Genomic DNA, 27,399 nt, shown 5'->3' with positions numbered 1-27,399 from the left:
AGTTTGACAAATCCACAAATACAAGAAAATATATGGCTTAAACACTGAGTGACTCTCACTAGAGCAGCATTAATGCATGTCCTGGTGCACATAAAGTAGTCATAGACTGGTACAGGGGCATAATACTTTGTAGAAAAAAAAGATAAATTTAATTATTTTTAGCTGGATTACCACAAATGTTTTCACACACAGTTTGCCAGTTCCTTGAAAGTATCTCTGTTTAACTGTGATAACTTCAAATGTGCATCTCTCCTGTCTTACAGGGACATCTTGTGGCCAAATACGGTGCACAACCTTAAAAACCACTGATCCGTTTTTCATACTGAGTTATTATGTAACTTTCATTATGAAGCCAACAGATAATGTAAATAAACTTTCGTTCAGAATAAAACACATATATTACCCTGTTAAAGTTTAAGGAAGGCTTTTTGGAAAGACTAATCTTTGTGCTGGAATAAGGTACTGTTCAGTTTCAGCAATAAAAAGAACTACATTTATTCAAACTTTTAACTATCATAGCAAAGTATAAACTATATCTAAAAAACCCAATTTAATCAATCTAAATATTTATTCATAATTTTTCAAAAGGACACCGAGCATTGTATTAAAACCATCTGTAAATTTAAAAAGAAGAAGAAAGCTGTCAAAATGTTTGTTTGTTTTTTATTTTATTTAAGATAAGATAAGATAAGATAAGATAACCTTTATTAGTCCCACACGTGGGAAATTTGTTTTGTCACAGCAGGAAGTGGACAGTGCAAAAGTTATGAAGCAAAAATTAGAATACAATAAGAATAAACACAGTACACAACTGTACAGAATAGAATACAATAAAATATTATATACAGTAGAAAAAATATACAATAAGATAAAAATAGAATACAAATGCTATATACAACTGAGTAAAAATACAACGATGCCAGAAAAGATTATTGCACTTAGTGTTATTGCACATGTGTGGATGTGTGTGTTTGATCAGTTAGTCTTTATTGTGGAGTCTGACAGCAGTGGGGAGGAAAGACCTGCGAAATCTCTCCGTCCCACACCGTGGGTGCCGCAGTCTCCCACTGAAGGAGCTGCTCAGTGTTGTCACAGTCTGCTGCATGGGGTGGGAGATATTGTCCAACAGTGATGACAGCTTAGCCGCCATTCTCCTGTCACTCACCACCTCCACTGGGTCCAGAGGGCATCCTAGAACAGAGCTGGCCCTTCGGATCAGCCTGTTCACAACCATTTGTGATGCTTTGTATAGAATCTCCTCTGCTGTGAAGGTAGAAGTATTGATGGTGATTATTGTTTACTGTGTTTTATTATAAGGAGTTTTTTTTTTTCAAAAGTATCTTCCCATTAATGTTACATACACACGCCTCCCCCGCAGCGCCCTCACAGGCCAGAGCCGGTACTGCAGCCTGTTATATATACGCTAAGGAGGCGTGTGGTTACGCTCCACTCTGCTAACGTCGCTTTTGGCCAACTGAAAACAACCCGAGTGTGTGTTGGCGATTAGTAAAACAGGTACACTGTGAGAATTTAGACCGCGCTGAATGCCCTGTACGTGTGTGTAGATTTCAGTGTTTCGTAGCTGCTTTTTGACTATTGTTCCCAACGCATTTGCAGATCAGCTAAGCTAGGCTAGTTGTGATGCTAGATAGCATTAAAAAGGCCCGGGCTGCATGCGCAGTCAGGCCCGTGTGTATGCTAACAAACTCCTACATCACTTTGATAACACAGACTTTTTTAGCACCCGGCTGAATCTGAACGCTGAAAGTGGGGCGTAGACGGGTTAAAATAACAATTTTTAGGACAAACAGCGTTGTAATGTAACCGTTTTAACTACGTTAATACTGGATAGAAAACTAGGTTAGCTTTTTAGCTTAAGACTGTTTAGCTACTGCTGTAAATTAAAAGTACGTTTAGTGGTGGGAGATGCAGAGGTGACACCTTGATTCACTGTAATTTATGTGATGTACCAATATGAGCGGATATGAGTTTCGTCAAACACTCCGAGAAATGCACTGGAAGTGTAGACACTGATGCAAATTCATTTCAAACGTATACATTTTTGGTTTTTCGTTACACTGAATTTCCCTCACATCTCTAATGTGACGTGTCACAACTTCAGTTATAGGAAGTGACCAATATGCCTCAGTTTACTTATGAATAGACAGACTACAAATAATTTGTGCATTCATGGCCTTTTAATCTCAGACTATGTGCCTGTTGTCTTGTTAGAAGTTTAGACGTCAGTGCGTGATTTTGGTTGTCAAGTGTTTAACAAGGAATCTAGGTAACGATTGCATTGCCTGTGTTTAGTGTGAAGGTTAAAACTGTGAATCTTCGTGAGTCTTGAGTGTTGATAGTGTGTTTGCAGATGTGCTGGTTGCACTCTGTAGTTGGTTATGATCTGAGATATCAATTGTAATATGTAAGAGATACTTTCTGTCTGTATATCAAGGAAATAACGTGGAGTTCAGAGCTCTTGAAGTGCTCTGTTTATCAAGTCCAATATTTATTTATTTATTTTTAATCTTGCCCCTAACACCCCTTAATCTCACTTTCCCCTGTCTTCCATGATTCTTGCTTGTTTGCCCTGAGCAGCAGCCGTGCCCCGCCGCGCCCCCACCCCTAGCGGAGCCGTCATGTGGCAGGAGGCCCGCAAACATGAGCGCAAGCTCCGTGGCATGATGGTAGACTACAAACGGCGAGGCGAGCGCCGGCGAGAGTACTACGAGAAAATAGTAAGAAACTTTATCATGTAGCATTGCCACAGTGTACCACCGGGTAGGAGTGAGCAGGTCTGGCCTGAACACTCTTACTGCAGGATTTTTTTTTTTTTAAAAAAAAGGAAAGATTTGAGCAAATTTATACACAGTTAAGTGGATCCAAACTTTGTGGTATTTTTAAAAACATATGCATATAGTTGGCACAGCTTTCAGTTATCCTCATTGCATCAATGAACCAGTTACTGTTTTAAAAAAGTGTGAAGTTTTAGAAGTTAATTTCCATGGTTGTTGGTTTCAGTTTAATTAAAGTGCTGTGCAGTGTAACATTTTGTAGTTTTTAGATATTAGTCAATGCATTGCATTCTGACAGTTTCATTTTCTTTTGACAGAAAAAAGATCCTGCTCAGTTTCTTCAAGTTCATGGTCGAGCCTACAAGATCCACCTGGATCCAGCTGTGGCACTGGCTGCAGAGAGCCCTGCAAACATGTGAGGAAAATCACAAAATCCACACATAATAAGAGATGAGCCACACCGCAGAGCTTATGATCACATGTTGCCTCATTTTTGTTGTCTGAAGGATGCCTTGGCAAGGAGATGCCAACAACATGATTGACAGGTTTGATGTAAGGGCTCACCTGGACTACATCCCCACCTACACTCCACCTCTGCTCACCACATCGTAAGTCTGAAAGTACTTAAAGTCACATTTTTAACATGGAACCCACATTGTGTGAACATTTTACGGTTATTTATTTACTTTTTTGTTGTATGATTCTACATTGGACAGTTGTGAGGAGATTCACACATTCACCATAGATTGTTGTACATATGCAGTACAGATTGTTATATATTCAACAGTAAAGATAGTTCATTCATATGTTTTCAGTTATTTTTTTGTTTTGTTTTGGGGTTTTTTTTTTTAATTTTGTGGAAACATTTGCTCTTATATGAGGTTGAGCTGATCTGACTTTAGTGGTCAAAAGAGATGGTGACCCCTTTTTTGTTTGTTTGTTTGTTTGTTTGTTTTAAGAAAAAAATAGGCTAATTTAATTACTTATATTACAATTTCTATAATAATAAAGCCAAAACACCTGCTGCAGTAGTCTGTAGTAGTAGATTTATGACTCTTCAAGCACAGCTTTAGTGCTTCTGGTGACCTGCTCCTAAGACAGTGGCAGGTGGGGGCTTTGACTGGGGCAGTACATCTGTCCAAACTGTAATGCAGGTGTCCTAAGGTGAGCTCAGGGAGGACAGAAACCACCTGTGGAGCAGAAGAGCAACAGCTTGCATGACCTTGATTCCTAGTATGAATACAGATTATTAAAATGGGTCCTCATGGTCCTCCGGATTTCCTGGGTTTTAAGACTGTGGTCAGTAGGTGCTGGATTGTTGACCTGCTAATAGGAAAGTGAACTGATTTTTAGGCCGTTGTAAAACATTTTGGTGTTTCCCTGCTGATGATGTGTGGTTGTAGCAGTAATCCTGCTCAGTACGAGAGCAGTTGACATTATGTGTATGTCTTTGGACAGTGGTGTGAAGCTGCCAGCTGCAGGATTGACTGAACACCTGAAATAAGGTGTCAGCACAATCCTCAAATGCTGATCATAGCTGTGGTTAGTTTTACAGGTTCACTGTTTTCTAACCACAGGCACAGTCAGTCCATTGATTTCTCAAAACACCACCCATGAGGAGACTTTGTTGAAGATGGTTGCTGGGATGACCGGGTGACTACTCTTAAAACTTTCTCTGATAAATACCCCTCCTATTACATTATAATAATTTAAAAGACTAAAATTAAAAACTAAACTAAAACTGAACCTTTCTATAAAGTTAAAACTAATCTAAAAAATACCAAGCGATTCTGTAAAGTGATGGAAAACTGAATAGAATTAAAGAATTAAAAACAAAATAAAATTTAAAAACGCTGGTCATAGCACAACTGTCTGTTTCCATCTTTATGTGTTGTAATGCCGATTACTTCACTGACTGTTTGTGCTGGTGCATTGAAACTTGTGGTAATAACTGTAGAGTAGCTTTTTAGTAAGACTTCTGGTTCTTACTCTGTGATAAAACACCTGCTGCTCAGTAATTGAACAAGTCATCTGTGAGGTTGTATTTTTAGTCATCTTTCATGCTTGGTGAGGAGACAAACCAGTTTGGTGTGGTGAGATTTAGGCGTTCAGTGAGGTGTTTAATGTGACCAACAATCTTCTTTGTCTCATGCAGCACTCCAGAGCAGGAGATGGAGGAGAGAAAGTGTAACTATGAGCGCTACAGAGGCCTTGTACAGAATGACTTTGCCAACAGTGAGTGTTAACACACAAAATCTACATGACTATGTAATGCACTTAATAGTGTTGCACCTGTATTCTTAATGTGACCATGGCAGTGTGTTGACCTGCTCTCAGTGGGTATATTTTGCAGTTGTGTTGTGCTCTTTAAATCCCTCCTGTCCTCCTGCAGTCTCTGAGGAGCAGTGTTTATACCAGATCTACCTGGATGAGCTCTATGGTGGTCTGCCCAAACCAAATGAGGATGAGAAGAAAAAGTATGAACTAAATTTTAAAGTGATTTCTTTATTTCCACTGTGAAATCCAGTATTTTAAGTTGTGTTTATAAATCTTTCCTTGTGTTGTGCAGACTGGCTGAGAAGAAGGCCACCATTGGTTACACGTATGAGGACAGCACTGTAGCAGAGCCTGAGCCCCAGTCAGACAAGGAGGAAGACAATTCAGAAAACAGCGAATCCGAAGATGACGAAGGCATTCCAGATATCGGTGAGCGTGTTTCACTGGAGTAATCTATGTGTTAGGGAAATAAAATTCAGGAGATGACCAAATAAAACATTTAGAGGTACAGCTGTCCACAGAGAATGTGTTTGATCAGCTTTTCGTCTCTTGGATGTGCGAGAGTTATTCCACAGAACGTTTCTCAGAAGAGACTAAAATCTGAAATTGTCAATTTGACTGTGCGAGCTGGATTTGTGACATCATTTAATGCAGTGCAGGGTTCAAATGGCCAGATACACATCTGTGTAGCTGGACCAGGATTAGCTTCAGACTAACCCTCAAAATGGGCTTCAGCGAAGGAGAAATGTCACATCCCAATGAGAAATTAATGCTGTTGAACCAAGCAATTTAACAGTGTGTGAAACGCTAGTTATTGAGAAATAACACTAGTTATCTTACACTGTACCTGGAGAAGTTTGTCTTTATAAACGTGATCCACTCAGCTGGAACTGCTCATCTTTTCTGCCCGGTTGCAGGTTTTTCTTGGTTATGTGATAATTGTGTTTTAAATGCTGTGAGCCGACGATCTGATCTCAGGTCAGTGTTCCTGTTTAATGCTTGGGTAAGAAATCGACTTGTTAAAAAAATGATGTGTCTGTGTGTGTCTGTGTGTGTGCTTTCAGATGTGGAGGTTGATGTTGATGAGCTGAACCAGGAGCAGGTGATGGACCTGAACAAAATGGCAACGCCATATGGAATGGCTGAAGGAGACTTTGTCAGGTAACATGTCATTAATGACATCATGATGTCAGTGGTTCTTGAAATTTTAAGTAGTGTCTTGATCAAAGTAAAGTTAATATAGCTTTTTGTTTTTAAATTCAGGGTTCTTTTGTTGTTGGGTTTTTTCCTGTGTTTTTTTTATTTTTTATTTTTTTTTAAGGTTTTAATTCTGTTTAAGTTTTTAGTCTTTTTAAGTATAATTGTATAAACGGCAGATCTCAGAGGTGAGATTTAGGAAAAGAATTTTAGGTATTATTGTGAAAACAGAACTTTTTGAAAGTTCAGTTGACTCAGTGTTTTAGACCAAATTCTTAGTAAACATGTCTGAATCTTTAGGGAAGTTGTGATACATTTTATCAACTAACTATTTTCAGAAGTCTGGTTTTTATTTTATTATAATTTTTTCGGTTAACTGAAATATTTTTTCTAATGTAGTCGTTTTGTTTTTTTAATGTTTGTTTGTTTTTTTTTTTGTGGTTTAATTTTGTTAACTGTAATATCCTTGACCTCAAAGTTGATGTATTTGGGTTATATTCATTTTAATTACAAGCTTCTGCAGTGTTTTAAGTTCAGCAGATACTGTAAAAATACACACAGTAAAAAAAGGTATTTTTTTTGTTTGCTTTTAAATTGATTGACTATTTAGAGGATCTCTTTCAAAATAAGTTCTGTAGAGTAAAGGTGAACTTTGAGCAACATGTTTGTATTCTTGGACTCCAGTGGAGTAGCTTTGTATGGTTCACAGTGCAAAATGAGCTTTTTCATTTTTAGTGTCGTCTTAATTGGCTTTTGTGCAGCCCAAATAAACTAGCTGCTCTCCGGGGGGGGGGGGGGGGGTAAAAAAAACACTTTCTGAAGTTGGGGAATAAGAACAATTTAAGCCTGAGCCATTGTTCGTACAGCCACTCTTGTTATTGTTTGAAACCATGGCAATGTTTAACGTGAGCATCTGACGTTAAAACATAAACCGTAATGAGTACACTGAGCCGTGGCTCCGACACGAACGCATGTATCTCATGCTGTTACACTGAGGATCGTTGGTTTTCTTTTCTTCACGTTGATGCGCTTCTGTGTTTAAATAATTATTTTTGTGGTTTTTGTAATGCTGTGATTGTGCTACCCATTTGTCAGGATGTTGAGAAAAGACAAGGAAGAAGTGGAGGCCATCAAACATGCCAAAGCTCTGGAGGCGGAGAAGGCCATGTACTCTGTAAGACTAAATCTGCTGAGGGAAGTGTTTGTGTGGGTTGTGTTCACAGGTTTTATAATGTTTGTTTGCTTGATCGTCTCAGGGCCGCCGCTCTCGTAGACAGAGGAGGGAGTTTAGAGAGAAGAGGCTAAAAGGAAGACAAATCAGCCCTCCGAGGTAAATTTGCGTTATTTTTCCGTAATGAACTTCACCGTACCTCAGAACGTGGTTATGTTAACTCGCCATTTCCTCTTGCAGCTACGCCAGGAGAGACAGTCCAACATATGATCCTTATAAACGGTGAGTTCACCCACTTGATTTGTCCTTCCCACTTTTCTGATTGGTTGTCTGCCTCTGTGTGTCTTAACTAAAAAAAATTCTGATCACTTTCAGGCCAGAGTCAGAGTCCAGCTCTGAGTCACGCTCACGCTCACGTACTCCCGGTCCAGAGAAGATCACCTTCATCACCAGCTTCGGCGGCAGTGACGAGGAAGCCGCGGCAGCACCGCAAACAGCTGCTCCTCACTCTGGCCACGCCCCTTCCAACTCGCAGCACTCTGCAGGTCATAGCAGGGGCTCCCGGTCGGTAACTTTCCCTCCTCCTGGTTTTTCTTCTTGCAGTCACTGTTAATTAAAATGACCGCAGCTGTTCGTGCAGAAAGAATATCGATTGTTTTTGTGGTCAGAAAGGTGGATCAGCTTTCAGAGTATCTGACCAAATAATCACCGACTATCAAAAAGGAACTATTGAAGTGTGCATGCGCATAAAGAAAAATCTGATTGGGTATTTTTCAAAGCTGAAATCTGTTATCAAAATTTTTCTATAAATTAAACAACATATTACATTTAAAAGCGGAAAATATGATGTAATGATAGGCTAGGTGCTAGCCTGTATTTATACTGAAACGCTGTCTCTGTTTATTCAGGAGACGAAGGTCATCCAGCAGCCACTCCCCTTCTTCCTCCTCGCACTCTTCCTCTCGGTCCTCCTCTCGCTCATCGTCACATTCACGCCGACCCCGACGAGGACGCGGGGGAAGAGATGGGCGTCGATCCCGGAGTCGCTCGCGGTCAAGGCGGCGCTCTAGGTCCTACTCCCGAGGTAGAGGAGGGAACGGAGGATCGTGGAGGAGACGTGACCGGTCACGCTCCAACGACAGAGACAGAGAACGTGAGAGGGACAGAGAGCGAGAACGAGACCGGGATCGAGACAGGGATAGGGACAGAGACAGGGATAGGAGACGATACTCGGCACGTAGAAGAACAAGGTTAGCTTAATCTGTAAGCAGTGCTACATGAGCTGCCTAACAGAATTCTGTAGTTGAAGCCCTTTTGTCTTTCTATCAGGTCCCGCTCGAGCTCACGTCAGGGCGGCAACTCGAGGAGAGGGGGTTGGAGCAGTGGAGGACATCGTCGTGGTGACAGCGGCAGCCACAGTCCCTCACGAACCCCTAGCCGTCCTCGCCGTAGCCCATCCCCTGCCCACAGAGGGGCCCAGCCTGCTACCATTGCCATCTCTGACAAGTTAAGAAAGTAAGAAGACCCTAAAACACTTTAACAGAGTGTGAAAATGTAAATAATCAATATTATAGAAAGAGCGGTGTCTTTAATATCCAAAATGAAAGCTCCCTGGCCTTGTCAGAAATCTGGAAATATTCTGCCGATCATCCAAACCCTTAATCACACATAAATAAGACTAAGTGTCTCTAGCCTTGTGTCGTCACAGATTCATTTTGGGCTTCTGATGATTTCTTAATGGAGCATAATTCTTCATTACCATCTCTCCAGTTTAATTTTTTCCTCGCAAAATAATCAGAACAGGAGCGAGATCCATTTAAAAGACAAGAGAAATCTCTACACTTCATCAGCTGTCATTTAAATATTTCCTGGTTATTTAAACATGTTTACAAAGACTTTAGTCACTGTGACTGACCTTTTGTGGCCTGACTGCTATATATTGTTCGTCCACCAGGGGGCCTTGCCCCACATTTTAGCAGATGTTCGTCTAAAAGGTGTATTTTTAGGCAAAATAGACACGTACATTTCAGGCTGCTTGATTAAAAACCACCAACAGTTTTCATCCTTTTACTGTTTTTTATCAAACTTTGTAATTTTCCCCGCTCTTTAAGAATGGTTTTGTCTCAGGAAAAGCACACTTTCGACTCATAACTCATTAGATTGGCTAATCAAAAGCTGAACAGCAAGTGTTCTTGAGTTTAATGACACACAAGACAAAAGGTTTGGAGATGAGCTGTGCTATAAAGTGGAAATATAAGTAGTACTTTATTGCTTTAGGGCTGACATGTCTCTATTTACCATCATCACTTTTCAGACTTAAGGCACCTGACTAGGCCTGTGCTGCACCAGTGAACAATAAATAAGTCCATAAATAAGAGTCTTAAAACAGTCAGTTTCAGTGTCACGAAGCCAGAACAATTTAACACCTGTTCTTTATTGCTTTTCACATTTAAAAGCCATCCTCACCCTTCAGCGTTACACCTGTTAGAAAGTCAGTATGCATATATAAATATGCCATCTTCACCTCATCGTGATGTGTTTTTCTGTCTTCTTCTTCTTCTCCTCTCTCCAGGCCTGACACTTCGGGTGGTAAAGAGACGGGAGCTGCCAAAGTCAGTAAGAATTTGATCTAGCTGGGTTTCTTGCTAAAGCCTACGCCTCCCTCATCCCTGACAGGCTGACTTGGTTGTCCACCACACTGGGATGTAGAAGCCATTGTTGCCCACAGAGAACAGTTATTTTATTCTTATCCCCCTCCCCCTAAAGTGGACACGCCCTGCAAATTACACTACAGTATTCTTGCCAGATGTCTAAGTTAATGCTGCCATTTCTTTATGAAGTGAACTTTTATACGTCCTCTGAAGTCTTGATGATGATTTTAATCTTGGTGGTGGATGCATGTGTGCAGTTATCTTTATGCATCTGTCTTTAGTCTAAAATAAACACACTGTGACACATCAAAGGTCTTGAGATGAAGAAGATCACTTCTTCCTCTTATGACAATCTATAAATCAGTAATGAACACGTGAATGACGAACATATTGATTAAAGAAATAGTCGGACACTTTCGAAAGTACAAATGGACACAAAGATCAAAACAACAATTGAGCAAATAAGCAGACTTCCTAAATTTTTGAGCAGTTTCCTTTAAGAATAAGTCATCGAAACTGTTTTGTGAAATGTATTTCTGTCATGGACGACTTTTCTTCTCACTCTTTTCCTGGAAGAGAGGACGAGGTTTGAATACATCCCAACTGTCACACAGTCAAATAGTGTACATTTGTTATCAGCTCGTCTGTTGCCTGCAGCTTGTGACCTGCAGTTTTTCTTGCCTGGCCAGATTTGAACAGCCCAGCGAAGGGTGTGTCGTGACAAAACGCCACTGGCCAACTTTTTAAACTCACCGGACCTGAACTTGCTCTTGTTTCACTTTCTGACCCTCTCTCCTCCTCCAGTCCTTGTTTTTCTTTCTTCTCTCTGGCAGTGTTCGTACAGTTGCAAGAAAATCTTTGGGTTACCATGAGAATTATGATTTCTGCATTACTTACTCATGGGGTCTGATTTCTTAAACAGTTAATGCCTTTCTTGAACACATTGAGCAATCATTCATTTCAATATTTGAATTTTCAACTGCAATAATCCTTCATGTGTTTGTCATCGCTGCTTATGAGACAACACTGAGAGTCTGGGCCTGTTCCTCTCTACATAACTGTTTGAGTTCGTCAGTATTTCTGCGACGTTTGTTTCCCCATTGGCGTTGTTCCTTTGTCCAGGTGTGAACATGGTAATCACACTCCAGGTGTGGACAAAACGACCACATTGAGTCCCTTTGGAGATGGAGGTCTCGATCCAGATCAACTCCAGAGTAGTTTGTGGGACCAGATGCAAATTTGAGCTAAACGTCTTCCCGTAGCCAGGTGTACTTTGCTTTCTGGGATGTAGCGGAGTAATGCAGCCGTGCTCAGTACACAAACTGTAAAATATTACCCATATAAACATGAATGTTAGGAATAAACTCTGAGTTATCTGCTGCTCCAGAGCACAGCATTTTCTTCCCATCTTAGACACATGTGGCCAATAAGCAGATTGAATGTTCTCACATCTTTTTTTTGGTTTGATTGGAGTTTTCTGTGTGTAAATAAACAAAACTCGTCAACTGATTTGGACCAGGGTAAACTAACTTTAGGTGTGAAAATGCCCTCAAACAGCCCTCCCCAGATGGATTAAGGTCAGGACGATTCTGCCTTGGCTCATCCAAACCTTGAATTTTCTTTGTCTTTGGTTCATTCTGTTCTTGGATTACCAGTCCTCTCCTTGTGGGTTTACATTTTCCAGTAAAATGCTTCGTAATTTGTTGCTCTCCTAACAATCGCGAGGTGTCCAAAACCTGGGGTAACAAGTCAGCCTAAAGCCTAATTGTGCCTCCACCGTGCTTCACAGGATGGTGTTCTGGTTTTTTGGGGTGTAGAGTTTGCAGAGTTGTGGTTTCCTGTGGGGTCACAATTAACCTTATGTCTAGGGAGTCCAGGGATTTTGTTGTTACCCTTGGGTGTTTTCCCCAGGACTATACTCTATATTCCTGATGCTATTTTTGCAGAGAGATAACCGGCAGTTCTCAGTTTCCTCGATTTGGAGACGACCCAAACTTCAGTCTCACCTTATCAATTGGAACGCCTGATTCCAATGAACTTTGGAAGTACTTTTGCCTGCCTGTACTCAGTGATTACCCAGGTTGTTTTAAAATTTTAAATGCATAAAGATTGATCTTCATTTTGAAACCAATCAGTGCAAAAATCATAGTAATTCCAAAGTGTCCACAAACTTTTTCTTGCAACTGGTTTTTTTTTGTTTTGTTTTGTTTTTTTTTAAACTATATATTTGTGTTCATGTTGTTTTGATCCTGGCCTGTCTCTAAACTGTCCCACAGCAGTTGCAAGCTAAAGCAGCAGTCTGTCTACACACAGAGCCTGTGTCTGTTGTTCCAACACACAAAATGTTTTCAATCACTTGTAATCTGTCACCCTTTTTATCTCCACCAGCTACTGTTCGTAAAGGTGATGGTATTGAATTTGTACAATAGCCCCGGTACCTCCCCCTCTCTCTAACACATGCGTGCACACTGACACACACACTTCTTTTTTTTTTTTTTTTTTTCTTTTTTTTTTCCGGCCATGGAAAGCTGTACTAACACATTTGTGTCACCTGCAGCCCAAGATGACCCCACAGGAACGGCTGAAGCTGAAAATGCAGAAGGCTCTCAACAAGCAGTGTGAGTGCAGCCGAGCAGATCGCATGTGTTTGTGGTTAATGTGCGAATTAAGAATCAGCACTGTGCACAACTTGAAACTGTTGAAGATTTTCTCATATTATGCAAAGTGAAAAAGATGATAAAGATCTTTCTTTTGCCTGATCTGCAGCCAAGGCGGATAAGAAAGCCGCTCAGGTGAAGATCCAGCAGCAGGAACACAAACGACAGGTGTGTGTGTGTGTGTGAGAGAGCATGTCTGAGGTTTAGTAAGACAGAAGCGTCTTTGTCCACCTATTTCCTCTTATTGCTGGTTGTTTACTTTACAGGAGCGAGAAGGCGAACTGCGAGCCATGGCACGCAAGATACGCATGAAGTAAGTCCGTGTTTGTGTGCCTAGCTGGACCGTTTGGTATTTGTGTGTCGCAACTTTCTGACCCTGGCGCTCTGCGTTTAGGGAGCGCGAGCGCCGTGAGAAAGAAAGGGACGAATGGGAAAGACAATATGGGCGACAGAGCCACTCGCCTTCTCCTTCCAAATATGGTAAGGCTTTAGGTTTTTGATTGACAGCAGCAACATGGCTCCTGTGTAATTAGAATGTGGCTTAATGAACATGCAGTGTTTGTTCTGCAGCCTTGCATACTCGCACAGAAGTAACCAAAATATTTAATCAGCTCAGGCTCTGATTTGCTGCCATCAGTTTCTGCTCTGCCAGTTTTATGGGCTTTAAGATGTTCTGGCATGCAGTTGTTTTTCATCACGGCTCTGTCCTCTGTCCCTCAGGCCGAGAATACAACTCATACAAAAGGTATGTGAGAAGCCACAAGAATCTGCACAGCCACAATGAAGCAGAATGAATTATGTCTTCTTTTTTTTTCTTTCTCTCTCTCTCTCTCACTCACTCACTCACTCACTCACACACACACACACACACACACACACACACACACACACACACACACACACTGTCTCAAAGGCTCATCACCAGGCCTGCAGACACCGTAGTTAAGCTATTTGTCTTCTCATCAGTTGCAAATTAGAGTACAGATTAGTGTTGAAAAGTCAGACTAAATGCAAAGAGGTCAATACCTTTTCAGGTAGTTTCTCTACAGCCACATGTGTACATCCACAGAGCACTTTATTAGGAACACTATAAGCTCGTCTACCAGTTGGAAAGTGAGTGGATCGATTCCTGACTCCCTCTGGTTATAAAGTGTGTAACTGAGTAGAAAAGCACCATTTAAGCACCAGTCCGTTTTTACCATTTAATACTCAGCTCAGGGCTCCCTTTACTCTCCAAACAGCATCTGTCAGTGGATTCCACATCTTTCTGCCAACACTGGGGGTTCTAGTCCTTTCATCTCAACAGCATTACATAATTTCTGTGTATTGGACAAACGTGCTGTCCGTCTGTAACCTTCATACATAGACGTGGGTCACGTGCTCAGTCTGTTGAGCTCCTTTTTGTGGTTATCTGACCTTTCTCATTGGATCTCCCTCATCTGTCCACAGATATCACTCTGTGTGTGTGTGTGTGTGTGTGTGTGTGTGTTTTTTTTTTTTTTTACTTTAGTGCCACTAGTAATCAGCACTGTGAGAAATATTCAAATCAGCCTCTGTGGCACCAACAGTCATGCCACAGTTGAAGTCCCTGAGAACAGCTGTTTCCTCATTACCTGCTCCTGACCTGTAACATGTTACACACTTCACTGCCACCACGTCAGTGGCCGATTGAGTGCCTGCTTGAATGAGCAGGTTTAAAAGTGTTTCTAATAAAGTGCTCAGGAAGTGTACTTTATGTTTATAACTTGTGTTTAGATGATCAGTTTAGGTCTGAAGTGAAGGCTGATGAATGATTTTGGATGAACATTGTACGGCCTGATGTAATGTGTTATTGATGTCTAGGGCTTGTTTACTTCAGGGATGTTTGTAAAAAAGAAGAACTGGGGCTAAACTACATGGACATGAATGCTTATTTTAAATAAATAAAAGAACTTTGTGCTAAAATTCACAATTTGAATTGGTTTCTAAAACTTTGGATATTTCCAAACCCCACTGACTGAGGTGCAGACACCTCTTCACTGACTTTCTATGAAAGTCATTCGGGTAGTTGGTTTGTAATACTGCTAACGACCAAACAACTGACGCTTACGCGCCTTGATGGAGCTGATAAGATGATCTTCACCAGATTAGAAACAAATTTTTAATCTCACACTAAAGCACAGCAGTCATATCTTTGTTTGTTACGCTGCTCTTTATACTGGAGTCTTTTCTTTTTTCCAGGAGGTCGCGGTCTCGATCGCGGAGTCCATACTACAGATACTGAGCGGATGGCTGGACAGCAGTACATCGGTTTCGAGCACATACTATCCAACAACAGCCTACATACAACATGGAAACATGAAGAAATGACTGCTGGCTAATAAACCAACACACAAATCTGCACCTGGATGTTCTCTGGTTTTGATCCTGTGACACCTTCAGCCCTTTTCAGACATGGATTGTTTTATTCACACTTGAAGGTCACACTGCTGCTTTCTGAGAACAATTGTGATGCCTGGCACCTGTAGCCTCAAACACTAAAGGTGTGTACTCACACTTGGCTACAGTGACTAAGAGTGGAATCTCTGTATGTGTGCTGCATGGTGCTTCCCCTTACACACAAGCTCAACATTCAGATTCCTGCTTTTCTTTTAAAGCAGAATTAAGTAAGAGAAGAATCTATAAATATTTCCTAAACTTAGAAACGAATTTTTGATCATGTGCAGGTTTCTGTGGTTCAGGCTTTAGTGAGGCGAACACCACAAAGATGCAGAAGGGCCATGTGCCTGCCTGTCCTTTCTAAAGCGACTGCATCATTCGACCTGCTGTGATGAATGTGATGCAGAAGGCTGCCGTGTTCAGGTGAAGGATGTCTGAAAAGGGCTCCAGTCACTAAATACAGTTAATTGGTTTAATTTCTCCTTGTAAAGACAGTCTTGTCAAATAACTAACTCCAGTTTCTCCACTTCTGCATGCTCTCCCTCTCCGTTTCCCTTTCTGAACACTTCCTCTCAGCACGGAGACATTTGTATCTACTACTAAGCAATACCTGCAGTTTGTATCCTCCTCGCTTCACAACCTCCTCCCACAGTTTGGCTTCTTTTTTTAATATGAAAACATTAAACCAAGGAACATTTTAAACGCCTCCTGTGTGACACGTCCATCTGAAACCGCCTCACAGAAAGCCGATGAAGTCAAAGTCGATGCATTTATTAAAGTGGCTGCTCTTTTTGTACCGTCCTCAGCCAGCTGTTGACAAAAGCAGAGAAGTCTTTGTTCTCAGTGATGTGGAATGTTAAATACAAATAAAATTTACTTTGAGTTACTTGCCTTTTTTCTTCTTTGTCTTCATTAATGTGACAGATTATGCACAGAATTATTTACTGAAGTCTCCGCGGGGTGAATTAAATATTTAATCAGGATGAGCATGCTGCATGTATTAGTGTAATGTATCACCATGCATTGAGATATACCGCCTGCAGTGCGTGGAGGCGAACGGTAGGAGGCGACAGCGTTCAGCGCTTCGCTGTCACAGAGCGTCTGTGAAACTTCGGAGGTGTTTTCCACGCTGTTTGTTGAAACGCAGTGAGCAAATAACATCAACAGCTGCTCGCAAGAAAAAGGAGAAATAAATATTTCTCTGGTTCCGGTTTGGTTTCAGAGACACCTGTGGAAAACCAACGAGGTATTTCCTCTGAACTGCAGAAGAGGAACTGGTGTTTGAGACCCAGTAACGGGGTGTGAAAACCCTGATTTAGACGGGCTACTTAAAGCTGTGTAAAACAAGCAAAACCGCGAGAGGTGCTCGGGGAAGAAAAGGTTTTAAAAAGTGACAGAAGTCCGTGTCTGCCGAGCCTGTTACCCGGGGAGGGCGGGGTCAGGGTCGGCGGGGCGGGCGGTGCCTCCTCTCGCCCATGCCCCCTCTTGCCCTCCGCTCGCTGCGGGGAGAGAAGCGTGAACTTGAACGCTGCCTTCACTGCGCGCTGCGAGTCCGGGCAGAGGCCACACACCACAGTCTCATCAGCTCGGGCTTCGGACAGTAACTCGGAGCAGGAGAAGCCGGACGGGGTCCGGTTCGGTTTGGGACCCAGAAAGGTGCCAGACGCTCGACGCGATGTCCAGGCGCAAACTTGGAAGCAGACCGCAGCACCTGAGTGCGATTCAAGGTAAGCCCGGAGGGAGAGCAGCGGTAGCGGACGGATGTGATGTTATCGAGGTGAAACGAAAACAAAAATCGAAGTCCCTGCTTCTTATTCTTTTTTTCTCCTTTTTATTGGGCTTATCGGCAGTTTTGCGCGCGTGGTGTGTAGATGCGCGCTGGCACCGGTTATCGCACATTAAATGATGGACTTTTCCCCCCTCCTCATCTCACAGACTTAAAACTATATTTGTGTTTAGACCGATCTGAAGCCAAAGCTGATATTTATTCCCGTGTGCAGCCTAACAGGCAAATATTTAAATAAGAACTCCTAATGTTGGCGTTGTGTTTGTCCTGATGTGCATTGTTGGTGCAGCAGTTTCCACAGAAGAAGGACCGGTTTACTGGCACGCTGCTGTCAGCGGCTACAGGTCCGAACACGATGATTAATATTTTCAGGTTTGAAGATGATCAAGTTTCTCGCTCGGTCTCTGTCTACTTTTGAGAAGACATCACCTGCTGAAAGTCCCTCCAATAAAAGAGAGAGAGACTAGTCCTGCTTCAAACTATGCAGGAGTTTCTTTTAATTAAATGATAGGTTTAAATAAAGCATGTTAAATGAGGGTGGTAATTTAATCCCGATCAGATTAATCAAACATTAAAGTTTATTAAAGGAAAATGGGGGAAAAAAAACGTGATAACTGAAAGGAAATGGGGACAGAAACTTAAATACCATTTGTTTTTTACAGTTCTCTACTGGAGACCAGTCGTGCATGTCTGTTGTGACCACAGGCCTTGACTCAACCCTGCGTGTGTGTGTGTGAGTGTGAGAGAGAGAGTGTGTGTAACCGCGCCTTGCAAGTCTGCACAAACAGCACAGGCCTGAAACAGGAAAGGTGACATTTTTGAGTAACAACTGGCGAGATCCGACTTCAGACTGTACTGTCTGTACCTGTCCTGTGTGCTAGCCAGCTCAGCCTGGGCAGGTGGATCCAGTCCAGTCATCAAGGTGTGCCCACGCTGTGTTGAGCAATACACCGCTGACCCCCCTCCTCTCTCCCCCCTTCTCCTCGTCTCCAAAGAGCTCTGTCTGGTCTGAGCTGTGGGACTAAATGAAGAAATACCCAGAGTTTACAGATGGCTCTTCAGAGGTTTGGGTCTGACTTGTTTGCCACTGCTTGCAAACTGCACTTGCGTTTCAAAGTGCTAACCACATAAGATTTGTGAGAGTTGAAGTTGAATCAGATGAGCTGTCCTGTACATGTTTGCGAACTTTAAAAAAGAAAAAGAAAAGAAAAACACAAGGGCCGCAGCTCTTATCTCAAACACCTTCTGCCACTTTTTTCTTTTATTGCAATCCACTTCCTGTTGAGAAACTCTCGCTGCCTGTGGCTGGTAGGGCAACGTTTTATTTTGAGTGAAAGGTGAAAGGCTTTGCCTTCGCCGCTTTTTTAATTCACTGCTCCGGCGTGTCAGCACTCAGTCAGTGGCAGTCCTGTTAACAGGAGGTTGAAGTTTCTGCTGAGATGGACAGATGGTGCTCCTCTCTCGCTCGCTCTCTCTGCAGCCTCAGCGAGCAGATCTGTTTTGCGTTGGTTAAAGGAAGTGGTCAGTATTGGCTGAGCAGATTGGCCTCGTTGCTTGAGAGTTTACAACTGAAACTAGCACTTTCAATCACCACGCCTGCTTGTTGTTCCATTGAGGTCAACTGTACATTGTAAGTAGGCTAATTTATGAGAGCGAGGTCAGAAACTTGTCAGCAAGTCCAAATGAACGAAGTGCTCTCTGATTATATCAACCACCCAGCTGCTTTTGATGCAAAATACAGGTACATCTTCCTTTCTCTCTTTATATAGATGTGTGTATATAGGCAACTCGCTTACAGACTCTAGGGGCATAAATTGGTCATGTGTATGGAACATAAAAATAAGTGCACATTAAAGAAACGCTTCAGAGAAAGCTGGTTGCTGTGGATGTTTTATAGACACTTTAAGCTCCCTGCACTTGATAAGAAAGAGGAATTGCACAGTTACACTTGCATAGGAAAAAAAACTGAGTGAAATGCTCTCAGGAAGCAGACACTGATTGATATTTAACCCCAAAGATCTTCATTTAACTCTCCGACAAGAAAACGAGACGACCTGAGAAGCCGTGACTCTTTTACATGTGGCTTCTTGTTTTAATTGATCTCTCTCTCTCTCTCTCTTTGTCTGTCTGTTATCTCCTGCCTCAGATGCCACCGATATGCCTGATGAAACCGGCTCATCAGGCGACCACCACCCACCCCTTCCTCCCCCTCTTCCCCCAAATCTTCTTCCTCCGCAGGTCCGGGCTCCTGACCAGGGTCGCGACCTTCTAACCTGCGGCCAGTGCTGTCAGGCATTCCCCCTCGCCCACATCCTGGCCTTCATTCAGCACAAACAGGGTGGCTGCACCGCCCGAAATCTCGCCTCCAACGCCGCGCCACCCTCGCCCGCCGGCCGAGCGCGGCAGCATGTTGCCAGCGCCGAGCTGGGCCCCGGCTTCATCGAGCTCAGGAGAGGGGCAGCCAGGGAGCCAGTCTGGGGGGAGGAGCCCGGCGTGAAGGTGAAGGCGGAGCACAGCAAAGCAGGTGAGCTCTTGGAAGAAGCAGAAGATGATGGCAGGTTGCTAATTAGTGACTCTGGGGGGGGGGTTTGTTGTTTTTTTTTTTTTTGTTTTTTTTTTTTCTTTTTGTTCTTTCAACCGCCGCCTCTTCATTTAACAACCGTTCCTCCTCCCTCCCGAGTCCAGCTCATTAACTAGCCGTTGCCATTAGCAGACCTGCGTGAGTTAGTGACGCGCAGGCTAATTGTGTGGAAAGGATAGGCGTCAGGAACATTCGGAGGGCACTCAGGGTCCCCGAGGGCTCCACGCTGAGCACCTGAGCTCCTTCGCATCTCCCTGACTGTCAGTCTCTGAGGTGGAGTGGCCAGGTAAACATGTTTCTCCCTCCCTGTCATTCCCTGCACCCTGGACCTCAGAGACTGAATCCACATCTCCAAACCCCCCTCCACCCACCCCCCCAAAAAACATGAACACACACACAGAGGAGCGTGTCTCAGTATTCAGTGTGTTTTCCAGAGGGCGGCTGAAAGGCTCCTGTGTTAAACGGTCAGAGGATGCGAGGCAGGCAGATCATGCTGGTTTCCTCGCTGTCATGACACTCTAACCGAGGACATTGCATCATGTGCGGCTCCTCTGCCATCTCCCGCTGTTCTGCCCCAGGCCGAGCCACCTGAGCTCCAGGGAATCTCCCTCTTCCTCCTCCTGCTTTTTCTTCATCTCACTCTTCTTTCTCCCTCGTCTTCTCCTTTATTTCCAGAGTCCTAACCCATCCCTCTCCTCTTCTTTCAATGGCACCAATTTTCTCTCCTCCTGCCTTACTTCCTGCTTTCCCTACTGCTGACTAAATGATCTTGATCTAATATTGTTTCTTTTTTAGGGTGGAGCCCATTAAACTCAATCAGAAATTCTTTATTTTCTTTCATAATTTAACTGAGATCCTTTTTGAAGAAGGGTTCTTCGTGTCCAGGTTTAAAATAAACAACCAAAGAAAAAAGAAAAAGAAACGTGAAGGCCACGTTGTAGCTCTCGAAAACGGACAGAGCGTCTCGCTGCAGACGCGTGTAAGGTGTGAGTGCCCCCTTTGCACATTTTGAAACTCTCTCTGCCACAAGTTAGCAGTTCCTTCCTTTGTGTAACGCTCAAGGGACGGCTGCACGCACCATTTCCGTTTGTCCACAACCCCTCTTGTTTTGTTTCTTCTGTTTCAGTGTGCTCACCTCTCTTGCTCTGCCTCTCACTCTGAGGCACAGAAACACACCGGTTTAGTAATTTGGTGGCCTGCAGGATTATACAACAAACCTAACACGTGCATGAGGCGGAAGTGGAGAGCACGACAACATGTGAAAAATGCAAAAGAAGAAAAGCTTAGATTAGATTTTTTTATTTTTTTTTTTAATTCAAGAATCTAGGTTGCTGCTTGTTTGGACATAAAAACAAAGTCTGAGCTGAAATGTGCAGAGTGTGGCTTTAATTGGGCGTCCGGCTGGCCCTGAAAAGTTCTAGTTGATGTTTTGGTTTTACTCGAGCGACGAGCTGTTTTTCTTTTTTTATTTGTGGTAGAGAAATTGAACATCTGACAAGATGACTGAAAGCGAAAGAGCAGTTATCCCACAACAGACAGGTCCTCCATTTATTTTCCTGCATTCAAGAGCGGAGGGAAGGGGGTAGAGCAGGATGGATTACTGAAGAGCCGCGTGCATCTGTCTCATTCCTTTTTATTTATTCTCCTTGTTTGTTTTTTTTTCCTCCTCATCACCCACCCCCTCCCACCAACATCCCCCCCCCCATCTTCAACACACTTTCGCTTTGCCCTCTTTCAATTTCTCGCACCCCCCTCTCCTCTCTTCTTCCTCTCTTTTCTCCTCCCTCCTCCTCCCGAGGGAAAAGAGATTCTGCCTGCTGCTCGTTAGTGCTCCCAGCCAATCTGCATTTTTAATTAGTAGTTATTGCTTCTGCTTAATATTCAAGTGCTACCCCGGGCCAAATGGGAATCCTTACAGGGGAAAAAAAAAAAGAGCGAGGAGTGAGCGGGGAGAGAGAGCGAAGGAAAGAGAAACCGGCTGGGTATTGTGTTTCACTCCAGGACCCCGAGACAAAAGCCCCACCACCACCCCACCACCCCCCCTCAGGGAAAGATTTGGAGGGTACTGGGGGGCGGCGGGGTGAGGAGAGCCGGGGTTGGAGGATGGGTCTCAGCTCCAATCCGAAGGGGTGACATATTTTTGTGGCATCTCTCAGCCCCCCGTACTACATTATAATCTTTTTATCTCATTTTCTTTTTATCTCCTGAGCCCTGACCTACCTATCTCCCTCCCCTTCTTCTTCTTCCTTTTTTTTTCCTGCTCCAGCTCCTCACCCTATTTTTAAAAGAAGTATCACAACTTCTCCTGGGTTTCTCCTCAGGCTAGGTTAAAGGACTCGAACACCGCAGCTCCTGTCGTCTCCAGACAGAGGGGATGGCGAAGGGGGGGGGAGAAACAGTTGCTCTCTTTTTCATCTTCACCCCCCCCACCCCCTCTCCCCCTCCAGTAAAATACAGAAGGATTTAACTTGAGGAAACATGAAAGAGGCTTATACCAGAGTCGGCTTTGAACCTCTCCAAAAAAAGAGAAAGAGAGGAGAGAAAAAAATAGTTTTTTTTTCCCGCAATTTGGGAATCTTCTCTCCAATTTTGATTTATGCAGAAAGGCCTCATTTGTCAAGCAGGCTGAGTCAGAGCCTGATTTACATAAAGCGTTCGTTTTCTGCGTTCTGCTAATTAGCAATTTGCAGCTTAATTGGAGAGTGGCTCTCGGTGAGGAGACAAAGCTATCCACATATAAAAATATCTCCAGATGTACTCTGTGACACAGCTCGCCTCGCTGTTGGACTTCCAGTTTCCGGATCCTGATTTCTCTTTCTTCAGGTCGCACTTTTGCCTCCCTCAGTTCTTCCTTTCCTTAGTTGGGCCTTAGGTCTTCTCATCACCTTTAATGCATTTAAACTGCAGCAGTCTGTCTGTACTACTCTTCTTATAGTCTTATACTGTTCAGTTTAATCGCTTCAAAGCATCTTTAAAAGCAGCCAGGACATTAAAACCAATGAGAAGTTAAAGCTTTACTGGGAAAAGAAAACTTGAGTCCTGGTACTTGTGTGGGCATCAATTTGACATCTAAAGGAGGCTCAGGAGGTAAAGCAGGTCATCTACTAATCGGAAAGTTGGTGGTTTGATCCCTGCCTACTCCAGTCTTCATGCCCTGAGTCAACCCAGAGTTGTTCCCAATCAGTTCATCGGAGTTGGATGTTGGACAGAAAGCACTACTTGTATTAATGAATGAGAAATGTATAAAGTGTTTTGAGCGTACAATTAGAGTAGAAAAGCACTAGCACTCCCTGATGGCAGAAGCCTCTCCCTCCCACACACAAAGATCTGTAATTGTTCAGGAGCACAACATCCTCAGTCCGATCAAGTATCCCTAGGACGTGCCAGAACAAGCCCAATCCACCCCAAGCCACAACCCACAGGGTGCAGAAATACCACCTGCTCATGCCCAGTGGGTCACATGATATCAGGCGAGTGATTTTCATGTTGTGGCTAGTGGCTAGCCATAGCCTATCAAGCGGAAAGATCCCTGGTTTGATCCCGGGAGGAGACAAAAATCTCTTCGGTGTTGTGTCACAAAGTGTAAAAAAAATCTGTTGCACCAAACATGCAGAGCTGCTCGCTGTCGAGACCTTCGTGTGAAAAAGGGAGCGGCCGAAAGTAGCTTTGGTTTTAATGTTGTGGGTTATCAGTGGCTTTTTATGTTTAACCCTCTGAGGTCTGAGTCATCTTCCGTGATGACCCTAACCCTCTGAATATGTTATCTTTCACTCTTTTAAAAAAGTTGCTCTGCAAAATTTTAAGTCCAGAAGCCCAAAGTCTTTGAAACTTTTTCCAGCTGTCAAAATGAGTTTTTAAAATTTACTTATTTAAAGCAGCAATGAGCCAGTAAACAATCAGGAACTAAAGATATATTTCACTGAGAAGGTGGTGGAGACCAAAAGTAGAGCTCGAAGGACAGACACACATGTGCAGGACATGCACGTATCCGAAATGTTGTTCCCCCACACGTGGGTGTGCACCTGGAATAAAATATAATTAATACATTTTTAACCAAGAACAGAAAGCTATAAGAAAATGAGATACAGATATGAAAGTAAATAAGGTTTTAAGTGTAAATATGAAAGTCAAAATACAATTATTGATGCCTGTGTATAAATTTATGGGGTGTTAATAAAGATCCTTATTGCATTATTGCAGAGAAGGTGTCTGTGTATCTGCTGGATGTGTGAAGTGTTTGTGGACACTAAAGCAGTGGTTTTCAAACTGACCTTGGATCCATTTCTGCTGTTAATGATTGACCTGACTGAATTGAATGATTGATCTTTTGAGAACCGCCTCTTCAGGTGGCTGCATGTTTGTCCTGTCCCGCGGTGGGTGCTGGACACTTTTAGCTGTACTCTTAGTTAGCGTCCTTTATCAAAACCACTAACTCACTTCTGTTTGGTCTGTGTTTGCAGTGCCAGAGGAGCCCTTGTATTTCATCTGCCAGCAGTGTGAGGCCGTCTTCCAGTCCGCGTGGTTGCTCTTACAGCACGCTCAGCACACGCACTCCTTCAGCATCTACCAGGAGGATGAGGGCGACGCTGTCATGGAAGGAGGAGGAAGTAGGGATCTTAAAGACCACAAAAGTGCTGCAGCCATTTTGGACCCACGACACCTGACCCAAGCGCTCGCTTCAGCCTTCCAACCCTCCGTCCCACGTCTTGGCCGTTCCCGTCAGTCCCACGGCCCCCTCTCCTCCTCGTCACCTGCCTCCTCCTCCTCTTCCTCCTCCAGGAACCTGCAGACTTTGAACTTTTCCGTGCGGCTCAGGGAGCTTGCCGAGGTGAATAACAACACAACAAGTGGCTCCCCCGGAGGCCTGGTGCTGTCGCCCTCTTCTTCTCCACCGGCAGCTTCTCCTTTTCCTCAGACAAGCGCCCTCCAGGCCGACTTCCACTGTGAGCTGTGTGACCAGAACTTCCAGTCCCTCCGCGCCCTCTCCGCCCACCGCCGGACTCACGCCTGCGAGCGGCCTTATCACTGTGGTGTGTGCGGCCAGGCGTTCGCCCAGAGTGGCCAGCTGGCTCGTCATATAAGGAGTCATCACCGGGAGGCCGGAGGAGGAGGAAGTGGATATGAGTCTGTGGAGATGGTCGAGGAGGAAGGAGGGAGGCAGGGGCCAAGAGGCAGGCTTCAGATTCAGCCAGCAGGAATCATGGGGAAGGGAGACCTGATGGCCCACATCCCCTCCGAGCTGGACTTGACCTTCCCCAAACACCCATCCTTGGCTTCAGGTCTAGTGCTGCTGCCCTCTCAGGTCAGACCACCAGAGAGGGAGCTGCTGAGGCTCTACCAGACCACCAGAGAGGGAGGTGAGGAGGAGACGGAGGTACATGCAGAGGCTCCACACACCTCGCCTTGCGCCAGCCCCTCTGAAGGCTCGCTGGAGAGCGGAGAGACGGGCGGCAGCGGCGAGAGCGGCATCGCCAGCGGAAACTGCACTCCAAAACGTCCTGAAGTGAGCGACAAGGTGCGAGGTGTGGGAGAGTGGGAGAACGAAAGAACGAAAGAGATCATCGAGAAGGAGTGGAGCTCGGCCAAAGTCAGCGAGGCAGTGCAGGAGTGGCAGAGGGACAATGAGCGGAGGACCGTGACGGGAAGCGTGAGCACAGCAGGCAGCGGCGGCGCGTCCGCTGGAGCGCCAGGGAAGAAGAAGAAGGACGAGGCCTGCGAGTTCTGCGGCAAACAGTTCAGGAACAGCAGCAACCTGACCGTGCACCGCCGCAGCCACACCGGCGAGCGGCCCTACCGCTGCGGCCTGTGCAACTACGCCTGCGCACAGAGCTCAAAGCTGACGCGCCACATGAAGACCCACGGAGCCCAGGGCGCAAAGGCGTCCTTCTTGTGCCAGCTGTGCGCGGTGCCCTTCACCGTCTATGCAACACTGGAGAAACACCTGAAGAAGGTTCACGGCCTGAGTCACGCCAGCGTGGGAGCATATGCGCAGGCCAGCGCCGCAGATACTCTGGCTGCAATAAAAGCAGGGGGAAAAGCTGCAGCGGTGGTGAAAATGGAGGAGGACGAAGCCGGATTGGATCAGATAGAGATGGAGAACAGAATGCAGAGTAACATGTCCAGCACCATGGAGGTGGAGGAAAGGCAAAGCCAAGAGTACATGGAGAGCAGCAGGAGTCCAGCCATAGCGAACGACCTCCCGCCTGAGAGCAGCACGGAGGCCCCTTTAGCTTTGACTCCTGCACCCTGAGAGTCTCTCAAATAAAAACAACAAAAAAAGCACTGTATAGAATTTAACCCCCCATTTAGTAAAACAAAAAGAAACTGAGTTAAAGTGCAGTTTAAAGAAGCTGCAGGTGTGTGCGTCTGTGTATAGAAAGCCGCCCCCAGAAGACGTTGTTCACGATTATGTGCGCAGCTGCCAGTTGAAACTAAGTGCCTACAGTTCTTTTAGACCACAGAGAAAAACAAGGCCATGACATTCAGCAGGGAGATTACCATAGCTCTCGAACAGGAAGTGAACTGCCACAGTCCACACCGACACAGGAAACTGATCACCATGTTGCAGTGCAGGATGCAAAAGACATGTGATTTATGTCTCTGGTGACCCGCTGGACAGGTGGAGGCAGATCTTAACTGCCACGCGGTGCAGAAAACGGTTTATGTTGAATTTAAAAAGAAAAGGGAAAAAGCCTGACAATAGAGCAACTTTAATATATTTTCAGATGGAGAGAGGTCATATTGTGCCGCATAGCCATTGCTGGTTTTCTTATGAGAAGACCTTTTAAAGGCTAAAGCGGTTTGAACAGACACAGAGGGGGGAAATGAATCCAAACACTGCCCGCCTGCAGTTTCTCAGACTCCTCTTTTTAAAGGCGCTTGCTTGTCACAACACTTGTCACTTAACGTAATGTTTACAAGGCTCGCGGGGCCTAAAGCAAGGTTGTGCTCCTGACTTTGTCACAGTGTGTGTGTGGATGACTATCTGTTCTGCTTTTGTTTGTTTTGGTTTTTTTAAATATAAATATAAATGTGAAATTAAGAGAATTTAAAGTCTACTGATGTTTTCCTTTCATTTTTTTCTATGCATTTAAAAATTTTTTTTGAAAAAACACAAGAAAAACAGCAATTTTACCTACATGTGAAACGGGTGTGTATTATTTTTGTTTTCTCTCAGTGACGGTTGTGATGGTAATATCTGTCTTTCATTGTTTACATCTGTAAATTACTGGACTGGTTGAAGCTCGTGCATGCTTTGCAGTAACTTGAATTTCTTTTCTTGCTTTCCTGTGTCTCAGTTCTTCCTAATTTATGGACGCCGCATGTTTCGCCAGGTTTGGAGGGCTTGCACGAGTGAGTTGTATGTACATTTTTGGGCGTTTTTTTTGTTTGTGTGTACATATCGCAGACTCTGCTTGAAGCCTCCATCCTGGGATCAGGTCAGAGCCTTCAGGCAGATTGCCCCCACCCTTTTTTTTTTCCCCCTCTCGTGACTACTGTGATGACTTTGTCTGATGTCTGCTGCATTCAGGTCAAAATAAACTGTTGTGTTTTCTAAAAGTGGATTATGAAAGAGTGCAGTGTAACTGTTCAGGGATTTATTTTTATGTATGTATATATACATATATATATACTGACTTTATTGCTATTGCTTGCTGTTAATATTATCTCCCTACATTGTTTGCTTTTTTTTCTAGGTTATCGTGAAGCTTTCGCCGCTCCTGCTGTCTTTGTAAACTTGATGCCATTTTGTAATTGACCTTGTCAGTTGTCACAAGGAGCCTCAATAAAGTGTGAGGTGAAATATTTTACATTTTCGAGATTTTCTTCCCTCCTCGTCTGTCTTTCTGTTCTCTTAGTTCATTT

The 27,399-nt window shown here is 43.9% G+C and overlaps 2 protein-coding genes across 3 annotated transcripts; both read left to right on the top strand.

The window, feature by feature from the left end:
- The first annotated feature begins 1,392 nt into the window (after window positions 1-1,392).
- Window positions 1,393-16,052, top strand: clasrp (CLK4-associating serine/arginine rich protein). Of its 2 annotated transcripts, XM_082503422.1 has the most exons (21): window positions 1,393-1,515; window positions 2,599-2,738; window positions 3,113-3,210; window positions 3,302-3,403; window positions 4,951-5,030; window positions 5,188-5,272; window positions 5,365-5,501; window positions 6,137-6,233; window positions 7,365-7,443; window positions 7,526-7,599; window positions 7,681-7,722; window positions 7,816-8,004; window positions 8,349-8,690; window positions 8,770-8,955; window positions 10,013-10,052; window positions 12,649-12,709; window positions 12,858-12,916; window positions 13,015-13,061; window positions 13,143-13,228; window positions 13,469-13,493; window positions 14,969-16,052. In XM_082503422.1, the coding sequence occupies exons 2-21, from the start codon at window positions 2,640-2,642 to the stop codon at window positions 15,009-15,011; spliced, it is 1,971 nt and encodes a 656-aa protein (XP_082359548.1). In that variant the 5' UTR covers window positions 1,393-1,515; window positions 2,599-2,639; the 3' UTR covers window positions 15,012-16,052. The 2 variants fall into 2 exon arrangements, 1 of the variants encoding a protein (XP_082359548.1); XR_014270934.1 differs by lacking the exons at window positions 13,469-13,493; window positions 14,969-16,052 and having other exon boundaries at window positions 10,013-10,056; window positions 13,143-13,206.
- A 200-nt stretch (window positions 16,053-16,252) lies between these two features.
- On the top strand, window positions 16,253-27,344 carry znf296 (zinc finger protein 296). The gene is given in 4 exon segments (XM_082502455.1): window positions 16,253-16,747; window positions 16,750-16,893; window positions 19,099-19,476; window positions 23,994-27,344. Coding segments are annotated over 4 exon segments (2,418 nt in total). The 5' UTR covers window positions 16,253-16,641; the 3' UTR covers window positions 25,784-27,344.
- Window positions 27,345-27,399: the final 55 nt, after the last annotated feature.

Source organism: Aulonocara stuartgranti (assembly GCF_965226115.1).
Source record: "Aulonocara stuartgranti genome assembly, chromosome: 14".
In the NCBI taxonomy this organism is placed as follows: Eukaryota; Metazoa; Chordata; class Actinopteri; order Cichliformes; family Cichlidae; genus Aulonocara; species Aulonocara stuartgranti.
This window is presented reverse-complemented; position numbering and strand designations above follow the sequence as displayed.